At 50.2% G+C, this 23,714-nt stretch overlaps 1 protein-coding gene across 1 annotated transcript; it reads right to left on the reverse strand.

The window, feature by feature from the left end:
- Positions 1–1,208: 1,208 nt before the first annotated feature.
- On the reverse strand, positions 1,209–11,206 carry CBX2 (chromobox 2). Its single transcript, XM_022589426.3, has 5 exons — positions 11,104–11,206; positions 10,989–11,032; positions 9,894–9,959; positions 7,524–7,629; positions 1,209–6,116 (listed from the first exon to the last, which is right to left on the reverse strand). Exons 1-5 carry the CDS (start codon positions 11,173–11,175, stop codon positions 4,812–4,814), a joined length of 1,593 nt encoding a protein of 530 aa, XP_022445134.3. The 5' UTR covers positions 11,176–11,206; the 3' UTR covers positions 1,209–4,811.
- Positions 11,207–23,714: the final 12,508 nt, after the last annotated feature.

Raw genomic sequence — 23,714 nt, forward strand, 5'->3', positions numbered from 1 at the left:
TCGGGCTCTACCTCCAACCTTGGGAGCCTGGACACGGCGAAAGAGGCTGTGGCCTGGGGCCGGGGCTTTCTTCGTGAGACTTTGGAAACGGAGGCTGCTGGGGGGCATCTCAGAGCGGTCGGGTTGCGGGTCGTGCAATTCGGTTCCCCTTAGCAGCTCGGAGCCCCGGGGTGGGGAATGCTCCCCGCGCGTCCAAAGAGCCCTCGGCCCGAGCTTCGCGGGTCGCGCGCGCCCTCTAGAGGCGATGGCCTCAGCCCCGCTCTCTGGCGCCCACCCCCTCCCCGGCGGCGGTGCCTTTCTGGGTCCCAAAAGGAGAAGGAAACGCCTCATCTCCCCTACCCAAAAGTACTCTAGAGTGGGCCACCGCGGGCTCCCCCTCTGCGCCCTCCCTTCGGCCAGGCCCTCCAAACACAAAGGTAGGGAAGAAGGATGTGTCCAGCCCGCCAGATCCACCAGGCGCCCTCGGGCTGGACCAGGAGGCGCGGGGCTGAGCCCCCGGGATGCCGGGGGCCAGGTCGGGCCCCTTGGCAGCCCAGCCCATTATTCTGGGAAGGCGGTGGATTAGGCGATCAGATCAGCAGCGCAGAAACTAACAAAGGCCAGTGTGGGTCAGGGCCCCCCCTCGTGCACGTTTGCCCGGCGCTCTGTACAAGTGGACTCGGGCCCGCCACCGGGAAGGGCGCGGGCTCTTACTCCCTCTAGCCCGCTCTTTCCCGGCCATCCCCAACCCCTTTCTGCTGCTCTCAAAGGCCGAGGACAGGACAGCTAGGGTCGTCCCTGCCCACCTCCTCCAAAAGAAAGCCGCTCCAGCCACCGAAGGCACAACAAAAGAAAACATGCCAGCAGCCTTCCCTGCAAGAATCTGATTTCAAATTCGCAGGGCGAATTCTGGAGCCGGGCAGAGCTGAGGGGGGTGCATTGCTGTTTGTATTGGGAATCTCCTCCCGAACTAAAACATTCAGGCCTTCGCCCCAACTAGCCTTTCAATCAGTGGTGGCCAACATCCAGGCCCAACTTCTCTCTTTACTTCAAAGGGAGCTTCATTCTCCCCAGAGGCTGAAATTTATGAATAAATTCATGCTGAGGGTAATGCAAACCTTAAAGGACCAGGGAAGGTTATATAATAAGCAAATCATCTCTTTATTATGAGCCATGGGTTAGGAGTCGCAGTAGCACCACTGATTCAGTTTCTTGTGCTTCATGGCAACTCCCCTGGAATTTTATTGCTCTGTCCTTTAGAAGTGTTACCACATGTGGTGGATTCAAGGGGTTAAGCAGCTTTCCAACCCAGTATCATTGGATACTGGGTGTGTGTGTGGAAATTTTGTTTTAACCTAAAGTGTTAGTTTCTGGGAGATGTCTCAGTGAGTCTATAATGTATTGCAGCATCCCTGGCCTCTACCCACTAGACGCCAGTAGCAACAACACTCACCCCTGCCCCCGAGTTGTGGCAACCAAAATTGTCTCCAGGAATTGCCAAATGTTCCCTTTGGTGCCAAACTGCCCTCCCTGGGAAATTCTGGTGTAGGGACTCATGATCAACCCCACCTCTTTGCTTAGAAGAACATTTTTTTTTTCCATCCCAGGAAAGTGGCTGAGCCTTTCCCAAAGCCTGTAATTTTTTCACCCCATGATTCAGTTCAAGTCCAGATAACTATTTTGCCTCAAGAAAGGGAAAGTGAAGAGACTGTTGTTTCCAGGTATCACTCATGACATACACCAGGCTGAAAAGTTAAGAAAAGAATTTATTGATATACTAAGAGTTAACAAAAAGTTAAGGCAAAAATCCTGACACCTTTGCTAATGACTCTCCCCTGCAAAATAAATTAACATCAGTCTAAAAAGATCTGCAACCTATTGCTAGCGTTAGTTCTCCAAAAATCCTAGAAGATCCACAGAATCTTTAGATGCACTTGAGCAAAAATCTGGTCCTCTAGGCGCTACCTCTCCCCTCCTCCCACCCCTTTCCCCCAAACCATTGTGGGTTTCCTGGGGGAAGCATCTCCTTTAACTGGTCCTGATTGAATATGGGGGCTGGGCTGCTGTGCTGTTTCAACAAAGATCTTAAGTTTCCCAGGGCAATAACATATTCACTTTTGTTCTCTTTTAAAAAAAGCAAACAAACAGCCACACTTTAAAGTAATTAGAAGTGGCATACATGAATAATTTGGCTTTTTTTTTAAATTAAAAAACACAAATCAAGCCAGTAATTGGCAATGGTCCAAAGCTCTGGTTCTCCCCCCTAGTTTCCCCCTAATAAAACCTCTAGGCTCAGAGCTCTCTTAGTCAGGTCAGAATCTTGAGTGTAACCAAAAACAAGGAACACTCTTTTTGGTACCAAAAAATATATATAAAAATATGCCAAATCCTCTCAAGAAGAAGATAGACTGGCCCCTTCTTCCTATCCATTACAAAAGCAAACAGAAAAACAGGATTGAAACACCCACTCAACATACACTGTGATGCAGTTCGCATAAGAAACCCTGCAGGATAAACAAGTCAGATGTGTGACCAATGCCTAGCCACACACACACACACACACACACACACACACACACACACACAGCAGCAAAAAAAGTACTACTTTTATTTATTGGTAAACATGACGACCAACTCTGAGCACCTGTCCAACTCTTCAGCGAAGGCTGTCACGCCTGCACGTGTGTACACACACAAACACACACAAACATGAACCTCTTGGAGTCGCAAACACCAAGAAAGACACACAACACAGCAAGAAGGCAAAGTGGCTGGGAGTAAGGTGTTTGCAGATTCAAACTTTGGGATTGAAGTAGCTGGTAAACAGAAAGGCACCTAATCAGGGTTTGGAGACCTGGCTGCTGGGGCTGTCACATCAGCCCAGATCAGGGTCACCCTGAGGGCTTGCAGGGGAGAGCTGCTACTGGCCTGGCTCTGCAGCCTCTAAGGCAGCAAAACTTGGAGGTTATGAGCTCCTTTGAGGGGGAGGCAGCCCAGGAGAGCCCCTTTAGTCTCACCCAGGGACATCTGGGGACAGGAGGGGAGGCTGGTGCCAGGGGCCCAGGGTGCTGGCACCCCTTCCTTCCAGACTGTGCAGTGCACTGGCATCTCGCCATCTCCTGCGGGGGCAGTGGAGGGGGCATTCTCCCCCTTTACTGTCCACTTTCCAGTTTCAGCCTGGCTGTCCAGGATCCCCAGTCCTCAGGTTTGCCAGGGTGGGCACCACTCCTGCTGCAGCCAGCGTGGCTATCACGTAGAGGAGTTGGAAGCTGCATCTGGATGCCCCTCAACGAGGTCCTGGATGTGATCTGTCCCCAAAGGCACACTGTTGAAATCGATTTGGCTACACAAAAGCCATCTCTTCCTATTTGGCGCGGAGGGTGAGGGACTGAGGGGACTGGAGTTCTGGCAGGCCCACCCTCAGAAACCAGAGCCCACTGTGTCCACTGCACTCAGGGCTATGGGGACAACAGAAGATCCCACACCTGCTCGCTGATGTTAACCGATAATTGAAGCAGAAATTAAGTTCCCTGCATTCCCACTTTTTTTTTTTTGGCATAAAGACCAGTGACCCCACTCACTGATGTACCTCTCTGCCCCAAATCAGTAATGGCAATTCTGTTGTTGGTTGGAATTGCCAAGACAGCTGACGGACTCAGCCATCTGGGGGGAGGCAGTCGGGCTGGCAGCTCTGGCCTTTCCGAAGGCCAGGTGGGTCACTCAGATTTTGTCCCATTTCCAAAATGGTACAGGGATACAGCTTCTCAGCTGGGTAAGAGAACATGGAACCCCCAGAAGTGGGGAGGGATTGTCAGGGGAAGGTAGGTGGGAACTGTGGGAAGCACCTGCACAGCAGCTGGAAGCCAGCGGATGTCGGGAAGGGGGACCTACTGCCAGCAACTGCCCACCTCCCAGTGGATCTGGGGCAGTTTGTGGGGCCATGATTAGGACTAAGACAGTCCTTGAACAGGCTGGCAGAAAGGAAGGCAGCAGCGGCCCCTGACACTTGGAGGTTTAGGTGGAAGAGCTCTGGGATCAGCCCCCTCCCTGCCCATGCTGGGCTCGAGTCAGCATCTGGGGGCTGCTGTTGTTAATCTGAATCAGGGTTAGATGGCACCAACACCAACCTCTTCAGGGTTCCTGATCCCAACTGCCACACCTGTCCTCTTACATTAAGGAAACAGCCCTCATCTGTCCCGGGTGGGGTCAGGGACAGGGAGGTGGACAGTCCCCTCACCCTTGCCAGCTCAGGCATTGCTGAGGGGGGAATTCCGACCAGAAAGGCCCCTTTCCTGCTCCCCCTACCCTTCCACACACTGAGCAGAGTCCTCCCTGGAGCAGCTCCCCAGGCCTTACCTCCCCCCAGCCCTAAGTACACCTTCTCTTCCAGCCGCTGGGCAGAAACAGCCAAGCTGGGCCAGAAGCCCCCTCCTCTAACACCTGTGCTCTGGGAAATTGGGAGGCAAGGTGACCACCGTTGTCATCACAGGCCACGGAGGCAGTTCAAACAGCGAACATGGTCGGGCTCAAGAAACACAGGATGCTCTTAAGAAACATTTCGCTGAGCCACAGGCGGCCACCTAGACTTCCTGAGGCAAATGGAGAGCAAAGCGAAGGCCCAGAGGTAGGAACAAGGGCGAGGCCGGGTGGCAAGGCATCACGGAGCCTCCCCTGCCAAGTGGCAGGCAGGGCTGGGTCCAGGGGAGTTCCCATCCAAGCCTGCCCTTGAAGGAGGCCACCGGCCCCTGGACAGGGTTTGGGATGCGGGCCATGTATCAAAGCAAAGCCAGAGGCCAGAGAGGGGAAGGTGAGACCCGGGCAGCCAGGGGGTGTCAGTAATGTCTCAGGTTGAAGAAGCCCACGCTGGTGGGAGACTCCTTCACCGTGACTGTGATGAGGTTGGCGGTGACGTCGGTGACGAAGACGTGCTCAATGAGGCTGCGGGTGGGCTTCCAGTCCTGGCTGGTTTGGACGGACACTGACAGGTTCTGTCCGGCACTGGGCAGGGAGGCAGAGTCAGGGTCCGAGTCGGAGCTGCTGTTCTCTTCGCCAGTGCTCATCTCAGACAGTGTAGCTGTCTTCCGCACCTCTGCCGGAGTCGGGTGGCCCTCCTGCCCTGGGGCCATGCTGCCCTTGACGAAGTCCCTCTTACCGGCAGGGGTGGGCAGGGCTGCTGCCCTGGAGGCCAGCTTCTCACTCTTGCTGGCGTCGGTGGGCAGACCAGCCCCACTCACCGCAGTGAGGCCACCCCCGGCACCCTTCCCAGTGGCTGGGTGGGTGGCAGGGTTACCCTTGGTGGTTGTGGCATGGCGGGCGACCATGCCCAGCCCTGGTGTGCCGTTCTTGACACTCTGTAAGTCCAAGACCTGGAGGCTCAGCTCCTGGGTGGGTGCAGGCTGGGGGCCCAGGCACCCGGCAGGGACCTTGTTGCCACTGTGGACGTGTGGAGGCCCTCCTGTGCCCCCCACTTTCTGCTCCAGAGCACCACTGGGGGCCTTTGGGACTTTGCTTCCCGGGGGGCTTATCCCCAGCTCCCCCTTCTGCGTCCTCACCTTCAGGTCCAGCCCTAGGCTGCACTTGTTGGCAGTTGGGGCCCTGAGAGCCAGTCTGCCAGCGGCCTGGGCCTGGCTCTGGCTCATCCGGTTCATGTAGTGCACGATGGAGCTCTGCCAGCTGATACCACCCCGGCTGGGGCTGCCGGCCATGCCCTTCATCAGGCTGGCCAAGTTCTCCGGGGTGGCCATGGTGCTGGGGCCACTGCAAGCCTCCTTGGCATGGGCCTTCAGGGCTGCCAGGCCGGCCACGGGGGCACTGAGCGGGGGGGGCAGCTTGCCGGCCGGTGCCCCTAGGTCCTTCCGGGCCGTCTTCAGCACCTTGGCCAGGCTCACGGGCCTCCGGGCCGCCTTCTGCTCTGGGGGCAGGGGCTTGCGGCCCCGCTTCTTCCGGATGGGATCCTTCAGTTCGGGCTTGGCTACCAGGATCTGGGCCTTCTTTTGAGGCACTGGGTGAGTCTCACGGCCCCGGGGGCCCCTCTTGGCGTCTAAGTCGCTGTCATCCTCTTCATCTGAGGAAGATGAGGAGGACGTGGAGGAAGAGGAGGAACTGCTGGATTTGGATTTGGAGGGGGCGTCGGGTTCCTGCAACGACAAAGGGGAAGGTGTCACTTCTACAGCCTGGTCTCCAGGGGCATCAGACACCTTGGAGCCAGCCCCTCCTGTGGCTTCCACACCCGAGAGGCAGCCAGGAGGGAGCGATCTCACTGTTTGGTTCCAGAAAGGACTGAAGAGGTCCTTACGAGGTCCCAAGAAATGCAGTTAAAAGTGAAAGAGAACAAAGAAAAATAGGTGGTTCACAAAGTGAAGCCAGAACGATGGAGGGAAATGCTCACATGCTGACAATGGACGCCGAGCTTTCCAGGGACGCACGGGGAGCTCCTGGCCCTCGGCAGACACCTGGAAAAGGGAAGTTCAGAGCAGCACGATTCACGTGTCTCAGAAGGGAAGGGTGGAGTGAAGCAGTGTGTTTGAGAGCTTGGTAACCTAAAGCAACTGGATATCTTGCTTCCATCTCCCCATTTCCAAAGCTGACCCCTTCAGAACCTTCCAGCACATAGGAAAACAAACCACTGCCCTCCTCATCCTCTGGGTGTCATCCCTAACACTAATGAAGCACACCTTACTATTTCTCAGGTCCCTGTGTAAGAAGTGTGCTTTAGGTAGACAGAGCCAACACCTGCTCCCGGTCGCAAAGCTCGCCTGCCCCGAACTGGGGATGATGGAATCAAACCCAGGGAGTCTGGGGCCTCCCTGACTGGCTGGCCCCCCGCCTTGCTGATGTTCCTCAACGTACATGTCCCACATTCTCCTGCAGTAAAGCTGACTCCTCCTGCCCCACTATCCTGCTCAAAAAGAACATTTTGAAGACAAAACCAGGCCAGCGTACCCTAGCCAATAAGGCTCACGGCAGGGTTCTCAGCCTCCTGGAAGGGCAGTTTTGTAAGAAGTGACTGAGCTCCTGGCCAGTGTGTGGGTTCAGGCCCCGGGGGCAGTGCCTTCAAGAGAGAAATCAAAGACACATCTAAGACTGAGGCCAGGACCCCTTCCCCATCCTGCCTCTGAGCTACTGGAAGGAGGGGCTGTGCCATGGAGCCCAGGCGTGTGCCCCTCTTAGCTGCGCCTACCTGGCAAACCTATGAGCACCTACTGTGTACATGCTTCCTGTTTTTTGTTCCCTGTAAGCCAATGGAGGTGAGAAAGTAGCAGAGTGGACGTCACAGGACCAGGAAACCAGCTTGGGGGGCTTAACCATTGCAGGGCCCTCCCCAGAGAGACAGGGCAGGAGGTGGAGAGCTGAGGTTTGCTGTTGCCCCCTGCTGGCAGAGGCTCACAGCGGCAGCCTAGAGAGAGGCAGAGTCAAGGTCTTCTGAGCAAGGGAAAGACTTGGAGGTGCCAGCTGGCCCCCTTCCCCAAAGCCCACAACCCTCCCGCCACTGCCTTCCACTCAGCCGGCTGAGGGCCACTGCTGGGAGGGGAGCAGCCACCCACCTTAAGCTTGGAGTGCCGGCTGCAGGGGGACATCACCGTGTGCTTCCTCGGCCTGCCCCTGGGCCGCTTGCCTCTCTTCCGGTTCTGCACCTCCTTCTCGTGTTCCCTGAAGACAATCAGCAATCAGAGTCACAGACTTTCCTTCTGCCACCCTGGAACCCCGTGGTTTCAAACACCCCCAGGTAGCTTAGCACCAGTTTCCCTGCAAAAACATATCCTGTTAATTAACACATCCAAGGCAGAGGTCCAGACCCCCCTCTTTGCATTAGGGGTCAGTATTATTTTTACCTCCATCTATTTCATTTACCTTTGGGTAAAGTCAAGTCACGAAATTCAAGTAAAGCTGGGAAAGGAACGGTTCCCAGTTTTCTCCGACTCCTCTTAAAACCCTGTGCGAATCCTGGCCACTTTCTGCAGGGAGATGATATTGTGGAAATTCTACAATACCACAACTAGAAGGAGGCTTTGTGCTCACGTGGTCCAACCCCCTCACTCCAAGTAAGAGAGTCCAGAGGTAGGGAGGTGAGGACCACTGCCCCCCATTCTCAGTCTTCTAATGCCCGCACAAAATCTCACGGTCGTCAGAGCACTGGGGTAACCAAGGGCTCCCGGTCCCCACACGGTCTACCCAGAGCCAGTGCCCCTGGCTCACATTTCTTTTCTGGTTTCCTCTTTCTAAGCCCTTTCTGTTCCTAGACTCTGCTCTAGATGGAAGTACTGGTGACGCCTGATTCCGAGGTGGCCGGGGCTCAGGGTTCAAGGCAGGACACCATTAACCAGCTCCATGACTTGGGGTCAGGGAGCCAAGAAAGCCACCTCCACCCACCAGCCCCAAAAGCCTCTATTCCAGGCTACCCCCGGGGAAGAGGCTCTATCTGGAGCAGTTTCCTGGTAATCAAAATGGGCAAACATCATCGCATTGAGGCCTGTAAGGTGATCTCTTAAAGAAGACAATTAGTACAACGAGACAGAGCTCATACTCAAAGCAGCCCCAACCTGTCTCCTAAAAGAAGAGGAGTCTCCGCTGACACATTAACCTGTACCCGTGAGCTCTGAACCTGAGACTTCCCCTTACAGTCAAAGGTCACATCCCCACACCAAGCAAATCACCACCAGTTCCTAGTTCCCAGGGGGATCTCTGGGGTGGACAGGAAGGCAGAGCACCCACTTTCCCAGTTTTCTCTCCCCCGTGATGTAAACCAGACCACCCCATGGTTCTTTGTAACTGCTGCATCTATCTCTCTGGTATTTGCTAACCTCAGTTCCTGTCTGCTGTGCTGTAAGTAAAAGTGACGTTAAGGACACACACTCTCTCGACGGTCAGGACACTGTCTTACAGAGAAAAGTACCAGCTCCCACCCTCTGCGACTTACAGGACCTGAGTTATGGAGTAAACAGCAGACAGCTTGCTCATAAGCTTCTTCAAAGGTACCGAGGCAAGCATATGCTCGATGTATTTTCTCTCACCCCCCCCCCACCAAAATCTATCTCTATTTTTCCCCATTGCTATGGCCCTTCTGAGAAGGCCCAAAACGTCCTGCTATAGTGAAAAAAAAGTGGACACAGCTTGAGCTACCAGAGAACAGCTGGCCGGATCGACCCCATCTGGGAAAGATTTTGAGCACCTAATTTATCAGCCTCTATCAACAGGGCAATCCCCACACCTTGCCCCCACCAGCCTGCTCTGAAATAGCACCCCCTGGAACCTTATGCCATCACATGCCCCTCACCACCCTTTCCCCTGAGTATCTCAAAGAGGTCTCTTTTAACCCAAGTCTTCTACCTAAAAACAGATATGACATCTAGAATTACAGAAGTAAATTCAGCCCCTGAGACTGGTAAAGGGGCCCCTGTGGTGCTCACTTGGTGCTAGCTGTTTTGCAGCAGAGAAAAATAAATGTGTTGTTCTTGGTCAGACACACCACAGTAGGCATAACTTTCTGCTGTGTGTCCCAGCTCCCTCTCTGAGCCTTCTCTTGCTCAATGGCACCCACGAGGAGGACTGCGAGGCCAGGTCTGCAATTTTTAGGGCAAACCTGCCATCCTTGTTTTTAACCAGTGCTGTTTGTAAACTAGTCAACAGAAAAGGCCAAGAAGAGAAGCCAGAACTTTTCACGAAGGAACCAAGAAGGTTCATTTTGGCAAATCCGGCTGTCACAAAGACCAAAAGCAGCACTTACTCAGTGACTCCCAAGGTCTGGGCACAGTGCTGGCCAGCCGAGGGAAGGTGGGGAGAGGACTCATCTGGGACCTCAAACCACAGCCCAAGCCTGGGACTCCTGGAGCGCCATCACTGCCCTGTACGACTGTGTGACAGGCCAGGGTCCCCCCAACAGTCTCCCCCTCCCACAGGTCTGTTAACTTTCTCACTTCTTCTGGAAGGCCAAGAGCAGCCTCGGGTCCAGGATATTTTCCTCTGGCTCCCAGCTGTTGTGTCTGGAAAAGCAAAGAACAGGGCATCTTAAAGCACTAGGCACTGACCAGCTACTTCAGAAACAAGCCCAAGTGGGGTTGCCCCATTGCTCTCCGATCCCTGTTGGCAGCCAGGGCACCGGGGTGCTGGGGAGAGTCCCGAAAGGTCTCACCCACGCCCAGGACGAGCTCCTGGACACCAAACTCTTGAAGCCAACACCGTGTCCTCAAACTCAAAGGGAAATCACTACCTCAACCCCCAATTAACACCCGGCCTCAGGAGGACTCTACAGCCTCCCTCTGGAGGAAAACAAATCCCAATAAAATGGAAAGTTGCAGAGAGGGAAGACCCCAAACCCTGGTCCGGAGCCAGGGAGGGAAGGGAAGGCTCCTTCAGGATGCAGGGAGAAGGAGGCCTAGGGGCACAGAAACGCAGCCCAAAGATGTTGCTGTCGCCCAGGCCTACGCGGGCCAGGAACCCGGAGAGTTAAGCAAAGAAAGAAAAGTGGGGTCCGGGAAGAAAGGGGAACTGGGTCTGCGCGATTGTCTGTAAATAGAGCCCCTTCCGGGATGCCAAGTCCCCTCCCATCCATTAAAAGAAAAAAAAAAAAAAAAAAGGAGCCCTACATCCATGAATAGAAAGCTCAGGTTACAGCGGGGAAAATACGGACTAGAGGAGGGGGGCTCGCGTCCCGCGGGGAGGGCTGAGGCGGGCGGGGGCGCATGCAACAAATGGGCGCGGGAGGAACGCGCGGCGCCGGAGGGGCGCGGGCCAGGCGCGGGGAGAGGCGGCCGGGGCGCCGGGAGCGGAGCTGGGCGGGCTGGAAGGGGAGGCCGCCCAGCCCTGCGACCCGCGGGCTTGTAAACAAAGGGCACCCTGCGCAGGCTGGGTGCCCCCTCCCGCCAAGCCCGAGGAGCCCGCGGAGCCCCCGCAAACTTCCCGCCCGGCGCGCGATGCCCCCCGACGGCGCGGCCGAGGAACCCCACGCCGCCCCCCCTTCACACCGAGGTGGCGCGGGCGGGAAGGCGGGCGCCGCATTGTTGGGGACTCACTTGGAGGACCAGCCACGCCACTTGACCAGGTACTCCAGCTTGCCCTGCAGGGAGAGAAGAGGCGCGTGAGCCGGGGTGGGCGGGCGCGGGTGGGCACGGGCCGGGCCGCACGCACCTTGCGGAGCCGCTTGCTCAGGATGCACTCGGCGGCGAAGACCTGCTCTCCCACGCTGCTCAGCTCCTCCATGCTGCCCCGCCCAGACCGCGGCACCCGCCGCTCCCCGCACAACCACCGCCGCCGCGCGCCCTCCCGGCCGCACACAAAGCACCGCCCCCGCCCCGCGCAGGCCCGCCCCGCGCACGCGCAACGCTTCCGCGCCCCGCGCGCCCCAGCCCGCCACCAGCCCGTGCGAGCCGCCCTGTTCAGGCATGGGCCAATGAGCGCGAGGGGGCGGTGCCTGGGGGCGGTGCGCGCATTGTTCACGGCGGGACCAGCTTCGCGCCCCGGGAGGGGGTCCGGCGCGCCTGGTCTGGGTGGGTTGGGGCCGCGGGCAGCGCGCGTGGGTCAGCAGAGCGCGGGCGGGTCCCTCGCGGGGAAGAAGGAGGCGCCTTGCCTCTTCGGACCTGGCGATCAACAGTCGAGTCCCGCTTGGTCTCCGGGGTGCGCCTGGCCTCCTCCGAACTTCGTTTTCCGGGCAAAAAGCCATTGTTCTGCCCCGAAGCGGGGGGAAGTTGGGACGCGGCGAGGCGGCCGCTTCCTGCCTCTGTCCCCGAGGGGCGCTGCTTGGGGCGCGGAGGGCCCAGGCGCCCTCCGCATTTTTGAACTTGGTCTCCTTTGGTCTCGGGCAGTCGTACTATTTTGCGTGGGAGCAAAACGGGCTGGGGCGGGGGCGGGGAAGGAATGGAAGACAAAGTGCTGGGGGAGGAGGTGAGCGGCAAAAACGGAGCAGCCCAGCTTTTTATCTCAAAGGCGAGAGAGGAAAATGCATCTAGTGGAAACGAACGGCTCTTCGTTCTTTAAGTTGTGAAGAGTGGCACCCAACCCCCAAGTTTTAGGGCGCACGTAGGGGGAAAAGCAACTGCACCTTTAAAAAATTTATTTCATGATTTTAAGGAAATGAATGTGGAGGAGATGGGATTGGGATTTGAGGACATGGTTCTAACCTAGGACCAAGTCATTAATGGGCCCGCTAGGATTTGGCAGTCCATGTCCTTTGGATCAATTGCATGCGGCAGAGGAGACTGGACCGGGTTTAGAGAAGGCGGTGGGCTGGAGTCCGGTGGGGTCATCTTCGGCAGCCACCCTTAACGCTGTTCAGATCGGTATTCCGTGAGCAACTCTTCCCTTAAATCATTTAGATCTTCAATCAGAGCAAGTCAAACTAGTAATAAAGGGGATATACGTTAGCGCTTTTTTTTCGTATCAGTACAGTTTAACTCAAAATTCATTTTCTGACTTTGTTTTTCCCTTGGACACAGCTGCAAAGTACTCTATGGGTTGAGTACGTCAAAAAGTCGTTTCTTGTTGCAGGAAACTGTCTCAATGTAATTTTGATCATTAAAACCATATTTATAAAGGATTCTGCAGGAGAAATGTATTTTTGTTGTTGTTTTAATAGGAAAGGCCTACTGTAGAAAATATGGAACTTCAGGAGCCCATCTTTCAATTTCTGGCATGTTCTTCAGTTTATTTGGTTAAATAGGTTACGTTCATACGATATCCTGGAGAGAACTTGAGTAACATTTGCAAACTCAGATATTATTTGCAAAGGAGGTGGGAAGAAGGAAGATTGCTTTTGGTGGGGGGTTGATTGCTTACTTGGGGGGGGGCGCTGCAGCCCAGAATACCTGTTTTGGGATAAAACCTGCACTCCTGGGGTAGAGAGAGCTGCGTACAATCTCTCTACAGCTCTTTTTGTATCCTCATCTTGTGGAGCCAGGCAGTAAATTGTGGAGCTGAGGCCAAAGGTGTATTTATTGTAATCCTACAAATAGCTGGATCAGTTTCAACTCACATTTCCTTGCAGAATTCATCTGGGGTGTGAGGTTTTTGCCCTGGAGGTTTCCAGTTTCCTCTTGATGATATATGTTATCCTGGGATACTTGCTTAATTTTTTTTTTTTTAAAGAAAAGAAAGCTTAAAAAAGAGAATGTTTTCTTTCCCTAAGAAATAAGTTTGTCCAGAATGTGATCCTAACTCATTGGGGGAAAAAAATCAATTTCTTGGAAGGTTTAATACATACATTGTCTATCCAACTGGGGACGCCCAGTTTGGGTAAAATAACGTTTAGATAATTTATTGGGAGAAACAAATATGACCTATTTGACTAAAATTATCAGGTAAATAGGGTGAGGTATGATCCAAAGTTTGTGAAGTGTTCCTTAAAAACAAAACCAGAAGTTGGCAGAATTGAGGAATGATTCCAGCTAATCCAATTGTGTCAAAACATGGGTTTGGGCCAAAGCTGATTCTGTTTTGACTGTCACATTTAAGAATTATTAAGACAAATTAGAACTAATTATTTTCTTATTCATTCAACAAATGGTTCCTCAGCATTTGCTGTCATCTAGACATGAGTGGATATAGTGCAGAGTCTGTAACAGCGCTGTCTAGTAGAAGTTTCAGAGAGGATGGAAATGCCTTATGTCCATGCGCTTCAGTGTGTCAGCCGCCAGCCATCTGTGGCTAGTGAACACTTGAAATGTGCTGCTGAGGAATTACTTTTTAATTTAATTTAATTTTAAATAATTTAAATTTAAATAGCCACGTGTAGCTAGTGGTTAAGTACTGGGCAATACAAGTCCTTAGGAATGCAAGGACTATACTTTAGACATTTTCAATGAAAGTAATGCAATTATTGATACTTAAATTAATCCTGGAACATGAATAGTTTATCTGCATTTCCATTTATACTTTACTGTTTATGAGAATGTTTAAAACATGTACAAAAAAGATATTAAAAAATACAGGCATACAGGCAAGCATAAGTACTCTGTTTAACGCCACTTTCTTTCTGTGCAAGTGACAGTGCCAATGACAAATATTAAGTAATTAATGTCTGAAATACCACCAATAAAGGTTAAATATTTTCATGCTGCTCTTGTGGATCCGAAAGCAAAGATACCACGACAAGAAATGAATGATGTGACGGTATTATTCTCAAGTCAATGGAAAAGTCAGAAATTGAGATGAAGCCAATACCCTGGATCTGTCAGCTTTGGCAGTTAAAACTAAATAACACTGGCTACATCTTACAAAACAGTTTCAGGCCAGCTCTTAGTTTTTTTTACAAATACTGTCTCATTAACCGTAATCAGAGTTGGCTAAAAGGAGTAACTAACACCATCCACACTGGACACACGCTCAATGGTCTGCATGGGATAAACTCAGGATGTATAATACATTGGACAAACTTGAATATTTAATGTGATGATTTGTCCCCCAACCAGGTCCGCTCACATTTGCAAGCCTGAGGTATAACTTACAGGCTAGCTGTGTTATGTGATGCTGACTCTGTATATGCAATGGATAAATGTTATACATACGTGACACACAGTGTTTATGTATCAGAACTCAAGTAAAAATAAGCACAGTTAGGGCCCTTGCAGAAGTTTTCAAGCTTTCAGTTTGCCTAAGTATCCCCTGGGCACACAATGCAAATATTGAACCCTGGGCCCCACCCCAGACGTCCTGACCCAGGAGACCCCCCGGAGGCCGTCTGCAGCTCACACTGTTTAGAACGCTTCCTACAAAGGGCAGCGTGTCCCAGCCCTCATTTTACAGATGAGGGCAAGGAATCGTAAATTGCTTCAAGTCCTGAGGCTGTGGAGCCTGTTCCTGCCATTCCCCACTTGTGCCTGGTGGGGGCGGGCAGGCTACGTCTGGAAGTAGTGAGGCAGCCTGCACGCAGTAGGCCCTCAAGGGCTGCACGAGGCCCGCCCCAGGCCGCCTAGCCTATTGCATGGCCCCTAAACATATGCACAGACTGGACCCCCCTTGGATCCTGGGGGCTGGGGAGGTTAAGGAACGCTGTTGTAGGAGGTAGGGAACACAATTAACCAACTCCTTTGCGATGTTGCTTTGGAGACCAGACCACAGCCCCCTATGAGAGACCTCTGTTGTAGAAGGCTTTTATTTTAAAGAGTGTCGTTTATTAATTTTGCAATCATATCAGTCCATGATTCCAATTTCTTACTATTAGAAACAGTGCAGTGACGAACATCTTTATTTTTTTTCTTAATTGGAGTATAGTTGATTTTTGATGTTGTGTTAGTTTCTGGTATACAGCAAAGTGACTCCTTTATACATATATGTATATATACACACATATATATATAAATACATTCTTTTTCAGATTCTTTTCCATTATAGTTTATTACAAGATATTGAATATAGTTCCCTGGGCTATACACTAGGACCTTGTTGTTTATCTATTTTATATAGAGTAGTTTGTATCTGCTAATCCCAAACTTCTAATTTATCCCTGACCCCCTTTTCCCCTTTGGTAACCATAAGTTTGTTTTCTATGTTTGTGAGTCTCTTCTGTTTTGTAAATAAGTTCATTATATTATTTTCTTAGATTCCACATATAAGTGATATCATATGACATTTGTCTTTCTCTATATGACTTACTTCACTTAGTATGATAATCTCTAGGTCCATCCTTGTTGCTGCAGATGGCATTATTTCCTTCTTTTTTATGGCTGAGTAATATTCCATTGTGTATATAAACCACATCTTCTTTATCTGTTCCTCTGTCGATGGACATTCAGGTTGCTTCCATGTCTTGGCTATTGTAAATAGTGCTGCTATGAACATTAGGATACATGTATGTTTTTGAATTAGAGTTTTCTCCAGATATATGCCCAGTAGTGGGATTGCTGGGTCACATGGTAACTCTATTTTTAGTTTTTTAAGGAACCTCCATACTGTTGTCCATAGTGGCTGCACCATTTTACGTTCCCAGCAACAGTGTAGGAGGGTTCCTTCTTCTCCACACTCTTTCCAGCATTTATTATTTGTAGACTCTTTTTGTTTTGGCTATGTTTGGTCTTCATTGCTGCGCGCGGGCTTTCTCTAGTTGCGGCGAGCGGGGGCTACTCTTCGTTGCGGTGTGCGGTCTTTTCATTGCCGTGGCTTCTCTTGTTGCAGAGCACAGGCTTTAGGCGCGTGGGCTCCGGTAGTTGCAGCACGCAAGCTCAGTAGTTGCAGCTCACGGGCTTAGTTGCTTTGTGGCATGTGGGATCTTCCCGGACCAGGGATTGGCAGGCGGATTCTTAACGACTGCGCCACCGGGGAAGTCCCTATTTGTAGAGTTTTTGAGGATGACCATTCTGACGGGTCGAACATCTTTTCTTTTTTTGGCTGCACCGTGTGGCTTGTGGGATCTTAATTCCCAGACCAGGGATCGAACCTGGGCCCTCTGCCATGAAAGCGCGGAGTGCTAACCACTGGACTGCCAGGGAATTCCCTGGTTGAATATCTTTATCTTTGCATGTGCAAGGTGCTGGCACATCTCTGGAACAGCATGTATTGTACTGATGCTGTATTGAAGGGCAATGGGTCTACTTTTTTTTTGTTGGCTATTGCCAAAGTGTCCCCCAGGGGTCAGCACTGATTTAGACTCCCACCCCAGGTAGATGGGGTTGCCTCTGTCCCCGAATTCTCAGCAACTCTAGGAGGTATAAGTCCATCTAGGGCATTTCTGAAAGTATTTGATGCTTAGCTGGTTTCAGTGGTATTCTAACACAAATTAGTCACGTCTGTTACACATCCCACATCTGCTTTTTTTCAAACCTTTGCCTGGTGCGGGATTGTTAGAGTGTAAAAATGATTTTATGAGTGCAATTTTCCAGTGTGAAATATCATACATTATTTTCTCAAATTTAACAATAAGTTACACTTAACAAAGTTTTAAAATTTAGGGTGAAGTCCTTATTTAAAAACCAATAATTAGCTTGGGGATTCAAAGCAGTAAACAAATACACATCGTGAGTTTGCTAATTGTTCTCCCTGGATGCTAAAGGCGATCTTGAGCATCCTCTATAAATCCTTTGGGCACCATCGATAAACCCAGGGGTTTCAGGATTGATGGACCTGAGAACTGGGTTGCAAATCCCCCTGTGAGTCAAATGCATGCTCTTGTTCACTCCCTTCATTTGCTGGGTTACTTCTTGTCTAAAAGAACCCAAACAAAGAAATGTCTGTCGCTCAGGTCACATGAAACAAGAGATTTTCATTACCCTCTTTAATCCTGCTGCTTTGGTGAGATAGTACGAAGATAAGTCCAAAGGACACATTTTCTTTTAAAAGTCATTTTCCTGCTTCTTGTTGGCAAAAATCTCAGTGATAATCAGAGGAACTGCATTTGGAGGCAAGGAATGTTAGAACCAAAAGGCACCGTAAAAATTCCGCTTTGCAGGTGAGCACAGGGTGGTCCAGAGGACGGCGGGAATGTCTAGTTTGACATGTCCAAGGCTGGGCCCCTGCTCATGTCGGGCAGCACCTTGCCAGCCCCCCAGCCTCCAGCTCTGCTCCTCCATCACCATAGGCCTTTGTGGCTCTTAACTGAGCAAGGAGAGTGGGACATGCCCCAGGTGCCAAAAGGTTCAGACGGATACTGAAAAAACTCCCTCCCCTCCTGTCCCCAGCAGTCTAGTTCTCCACTCTGGAAGCAACAAACTCAACCCCTTCCTAGGTTTTCTTCTAGGGCCTTTCTGTGCCTGAACCAGCAAGGATGCGTGGAGCGTTTCCTCCTGGTGCACCCTCCCGCTGGTTTCTTCTGGTCACACAAATGGTAGTGCACTAAGGCTGTTCTGCCTGCTGCTTTTTTTCCTCTTAGTTGTATGGCTCGAAGGTTGCTCCCCAACAAGTGGATAGACCTACCTTGCTCCTTTGAATCTCTCCATGATATTCTGTAGTTGATGTATGGTAGTTTATATAAATAGATCCTGATTGACAGACGGTGAGTTGTTCCAATGTTTAGCTCTTGCTGCAAAGAGTAACATTTGTTTAAAAAATCAAGTTTTTCTGTTCTCTGGACTGTGAGAGGGATGCAGGCCTGCAGCAGAAGTGTCCATGATGACTGCAGAAACAAAACACTGGTTGAAATGCTGTTAATGTAATCACAATGCACGGCCAGGTGCTGGAGCCCGGCTCCTTTGGCTGGGCATGTCCTCACAGGTTCTGTGAGCATCTGAAATAACTCCCAGTTATTTCAGATGACAGTGGTGACCACTGTCTTTTGAGGTATTTTCATAGAATATTCCTCTTCGGGGCTGAAATCTTCTATTATACACGTCCTGGCTATGTAAGTGAAAGGGGCTGCTATCGACATCACCATTTCATATTTCTTGGGGTTTAGTACAAGCTGCATCCTGCAGTCGCTGCTTTTTCGAGTCTCATGTCTTAGTGTGAATGCTGCTGACGGGAGCACGTGTCCCAGAATGAATGGCACATCAATGCACCCACGACTTCAGTAGACAGAGTTGGACCATATAGTGAGGGCGCATCCAGATAGGAATTCGCAAGGTGAATTTTGGGTTCAGAGGTGGTCATGAGACCATGCACACAGCAAATATTTTTTAGTGGCTCTTTTGGCGTGGCACTGTGTTAGGCTACCCTGTAAGAGTGAGGAACAGGGCTGGCAGGGACCCCAGCCAGCAGTGACAACAGAGCAGGGCCAACGGCCTCATTTGGGGGGTGGATTTTATCAGGTAGGATCCTCCAGAGAAACACCGATATAGAAATGCTAATACCTAAAGAGATGTATTGCAGGGAATTGGCTTATGCCATTGTGGGCTGCCTGGCAAATTGGAAATCTTAAGGCAGGCCGTCAGGAAGGGCAGGCTGGAATTCATGTTCACAGGCAAGATTTCTTCTTCCTCAGGGAAACCTCAGTTCTCTTCTTAAGGTCTTTCAACTGATTGGATGAGACCCACACAGATTATCCAGGAAAATCTCCTTTACCTCTAGTCAACAGATTGTAGATATTAGTCACATCTACAAAATACTGTTGCAGAAACACCTAGTGTTTGTTTGAGCAACTGGGGGCAATAACCCAGCCAGGTGGACACATAAGATCTCCAAGGTAGTATGTTATTATGTGAAAAATCTAAGCATGGAGCAATATTGTATGAGTTTCCTAGAGCTGCCATATAAGCTACCACAAGCTTGATGACTTAATAGAAATTTATTGTCTCAAGGTTCTGAGGGCCAGAAGTCTGAAATCAAGGTGTCAGCAGGGCCAAGCTCCCTTTGAAGGCTCTGGGGAAAAATGGCCTTTCTTGCTGCTATTAGCTTCTGCAGGTGGTTGCCTGCAATCCTTAGCAACCCTTGGCACAGAGACCATTCCATTCTCCTCCTCTATCTTCACATGGACTCCTTCCCTGTCTCTCTTCTGTCTCTCTGTGTCTCAAACCTCCCTCTCCTTTCTCTTATAAAGACATTTTAAATCTTATAAGTCCAGTCATTGGTTGTAGGGCCCACCCTAAGTGCAGGATGCTCTTATCTTGACATCCTTAACTTAATCACATCTGCAAAGACCCTATTTCCAAATAAGGTCACGTTCACAGGTACTGGGGGTTAGGACTTGGACATGTCTATGTGGGGGCCATTATTTAGCCCTCTACAAATATATATGATATTACTTCTGTTGTGCAACCAAAAGGAATTTGTGTGTTGGTGCATGTATACAAATCTTTTGAGAGGATACTCAAGACATGCATAACAGTGGTTATTTTTGGGGGGTAGTGAAGAGGTTTTTTTTTTTTTTAAGATTTATTATTTAATTATTTTTGGCTGTGTTGGGTCTTAGTTGTGGCACGTGGGATCTTCGTTGAGGCATGCAGGATCTTTCGCTGTGGCGTGCGGGCTTCTCTCTTGTTGTGGCGTGCGGGTTTTCTCTTCTCTAGTTGTGGTTTGCAGGCTCCAGGGCGTGTGGACTCTGTAGTTTACAGCACTCAGGCTCAGTAGTTGTGGCACTCGGGCTTAGTTGCCCTGTGGCATGTGGGATCTTAGTTCCCTGACCAGGGATTGAATCTGTGTCCCCTGCATTGTAAGGTGGATTCTTTACCACTGGACCACCAGGGAAGTCTCTGAAGAGGTTTTTAATGATCAGTTTATGACCTTGTGAATATTTGAAAAATTTTACCTTGTGCATGTATAAATTTATATAACATACTGTTTCCTGAGTTATCTAGCTTTTAAGCTCACGGATTACTTTGATCTTTGTTATAGTTTAATGTGTTTTTTAAAACTCAAATTTTATAAAAGTTTTCTATAATAAAAATATTCAGGCCCTAGTGTGAATAGTCTCCCCTCAGTATATTCTGATTTCTTTATTGTGGAGAAATATTAAAGAAGATTTAAATAAAAAAGACTGTTTGTTGGGAATTCCCTGGCGGTCCAGTGGTTAGGACTCTGAGCTTTCCCTGCTGAGGGTGCGGGTTCGATCCCTGGTCGGGGGAAATAAGATCCCTTAAGCCGTTATGCGTGGCCAAAAGAAAGACTGTTTATGAGCTGGAAGATTTGCTATTTTTAAGATGTCAACATCCCCAACTCGATCTAAGGATTTAACACACTCGCAATCAAAATCTCAGCATACTTAAAAAAACAGAAATTGACAAGCTAATTCTAAAAGGACCTGGAATCATCAAGACAATCTCAAGGGACTTCCCCTGTGGTCCAGTGGTTAAGAATCTGTCTTGCAATGCAGGAGACACTGGTTCGATCCCTGGTCGGGGAACTAAGATCCCACATGCCGCAGGGCAACTGAGCCCGTGAGCCACAACTACTGAGCCCGCACGCTTTGGAGCCTGCGCACCACAACTAGAGAGAAGCCCGCATACTGCAACGAAGGGCCTGTGTGCCACAACTAAGACCTGATGCAGCCAAAAGTAAATAAATAAATATTAAAAAAAAAAAAGACAATCTCAAAAAGAACAAGGTAGGAGGACTCACAATTCAAGGTCTGGCTAGTTCACTGCTGTGGCCCCACTGTGTAGAGAGGGCTCAGGCACAAAAGACACTCAAAAACTTGTTGAATGAATGAAGAAGGCACTTCCTGCCACTCAAAGGTAAAGATGGCCAGGGAAGGACTTGGGTACAGTGGGGCTGCGGCAGGAGAGACTTAGAGGCCAGGGCTCATCCACGGGCTTGGTGGAGTTTGCCTCAGACCACCTGCCGGAGAGGCAGCAGCAGACTGGAGCTGACTTCTGATGCTTTCACTACATGTGGGACACATATCAACCTCATCCTCATCCTCACGTGGAGGAGACAAAGACCAGATACAGGGTCCATGGCTGAGACAGTGGTATGAGCAGTTTATGTACTGCCATGGGACCTGCAAAAGGATGGCAGGTGCAGTGTGTACCAGGGGACAGTGTGTACCAGGGATAGTATGTACCAGGGGACTATTCACCATGGGGCACTGTGTACCAGGGGATGGCATGACCCAGGGGCAGTGTGTACCAGGGGACAGCATGTACAAGGGGACAGTATGTACTAGGGACAATGTGTATGGGGTGACAGTACATGCCAGCCTGCAGCCCAGCCCATTTTCTTGTAGTGACATTAGCATGATTCCTTCTGATCAAAGTTTATCACTCTTTCTGGTTTGAAAAATCCCATGAAAACATTCAAACATTTTTATGACTCTGACATGAATTGCCAAAATGTCCACGGAAAGAATTACCCCAACTTCCCGCATTCCCCAGGCGTACACAACCTCCCTCTCACTTTCACAGGCTCGTTCAGGCCTTTTCAGCTTGATGACCTCCTGCGAGTACATGAGGGTTTCTTGGTTTATTTAATTTGTGTATTGTTCTTTAATTGTTTCTTGATTTAAATTCCTTCCCATCAGGGTATAAACCCTCAAGGGTGGGAATGGAATTGGTACGTCCCTAAATCCACCACACCACCTGGCACAGAACTGTAACCCCAGCCTTAGCCATAAAAATGAATAATTTGAAGGTAGGCATGGGGCAAATTCATCCCAGGAAAGAGCATATTAGTGATTTTAACCCCTCAAGTCCTCAATTAAATTAAAAATCAATTTAGAAGGCCCTGGTAAAAGTTGGGTGACTATGTGAAACCAGCCCTCCTGCGCCGTGGGTGGGAATGCAAATGGCTTCATTGTTTCTGGAAAGTAATTTGCTAATGCGATTCCAGATCCTTAACACCAGTCATGCCCTTCTGTTATCCATTTGCCTAAGGAAAAAAAAATCAGAGATGTACAGAAAGATTTATTTATGTCCTGATTTGTTCACTGCAGTAGAGCTTATCATTAAATTGGAAATAGCTCAATGTCCAGCACAGCGGGCAGCTGACTTAAATGGAGTGTGCTGTGCTCATCCAAGGAGATTCTCTATGATCCTTAAAATACAAGTTTTAGGAGATCTTTTTAAATGACATGGTGGAAACCATGTGTAATGTTAGATTAAAAAATGCAGATTAAATAAACAGATGCAGTGTGGTCTCAATATTATAAAAATATCTATATAGATGCATCTAAAAAACGAGTGGAGAGAAATAATAAAAATACTTTATGTGAGATTAAAGTGAGTTTTTTGATGCTTCTTATACTTTTCTATATTTTCCAAGATTTCTGTGATGAGTACACGTTATGCTTATAGTCAGCATTCCTGAACTCAGATGCTCAAATTCGGACAGTTGGTTGGGTGGCTGGGTGGCAGGGGTGGGAGGGGGCAGACTCGAGAAGGACAGACTTTTTGAGTAAGAGAGGTAGAAATTATGAGAGGGAAGAAAAGTGAAGAGGTGCTGGCTTAATTTTTTAAAAATCATTAAAAAATTGTGCACCAGAACAAAGAAAGCTGTTGCATCTTAATAAGTTACAGCCCGTCAAGGTTTTCTTTTCATGAATTTTAACGCAGGAGAGGTAGCATTAAAATGCAACAAGTAGCAGGACTTCCCTGGTGGTCCAGTGGCTAAGGCTCTGTGCTCCCAGTGTAGGAGGCCGGGGTTCGTTCCCTGGTAAGGGAGCTAGATCCCACATGCTGCAACTAGGAGATTGCATGCTGCAACTAAAGATCCCACATGCGGCGACAAGGGAACTAGATCCCACATGCTGCAACTAGGAGATTGCATGCTGCAACTAAAGATCCCGCACGCGGCGACAAAGATTCTTCGTGCCGCAACGAAGACCCGGCATAGCCAAAAAAAAAAAAAAAAAACAAAAAGCACCAAGTGGTAATATCACAACTAGAATAATTAAGGAGAGAACAGTTGCCACTGAGACTCTCAGGTATCCTTCTGAGAAATCACAGACCCAGCGGGCATGAAAGGGTGAGACCTCAGAGGACCAGACCCTGGTACTTTTGATGTCTTGATGGAGCATCTTGTTTCCCTGGCAGGACGTATCTGTATGCTTGGCTCCCTAGCCCTGGTTCTGGGGAGAGCACCCACCTCCCTTTGGGGTGCCAACCCTCACTCTCTCCGTGTGGTTGGGTGTGCGTTGGCTGTGGGGCTGGACATGCATCCTGGGAGCTTATGCAGCTCCTGGCTTGGGGATGGCCGTGACTCAAGTTGGGGCAGTTACAGCCCTCCCCCGGCCTTCACCTAAGGACCCTGCGGGAGGGTCTTGCTTCCTCTGAGGTGGCTAAATTGGAGGGATGTTTGTCATGCCCTTCCCCCGCCGCCCCTTGATAAGCGTTTCTACTGAGAGACACTGAAGCCAGCGCACGGAGAAAGGCAGGCTAAGAAGGAGAGAATGAGAAATAGAGAAAAATAGAAACCTGGGACAAACCCAGAGTATCCACCGGGGCCTT

This window comes from Delphinapterus leucas, chromosome 19, assembly GCF_059928025.1.
Source record: "Delphinapterus leucas isolate spDelLeu-1000000601 "Yukka" chromosome 19, BTC_Dleu_Yukka2, whole genome shotgun sequence".
NCBI classification, from domain to species: Eukaryota; Metazoa; Chordata; class Mammalia; order Artiodactyla; family Monodontidae; genus Delphinapterus; species Delphinapterus leucas.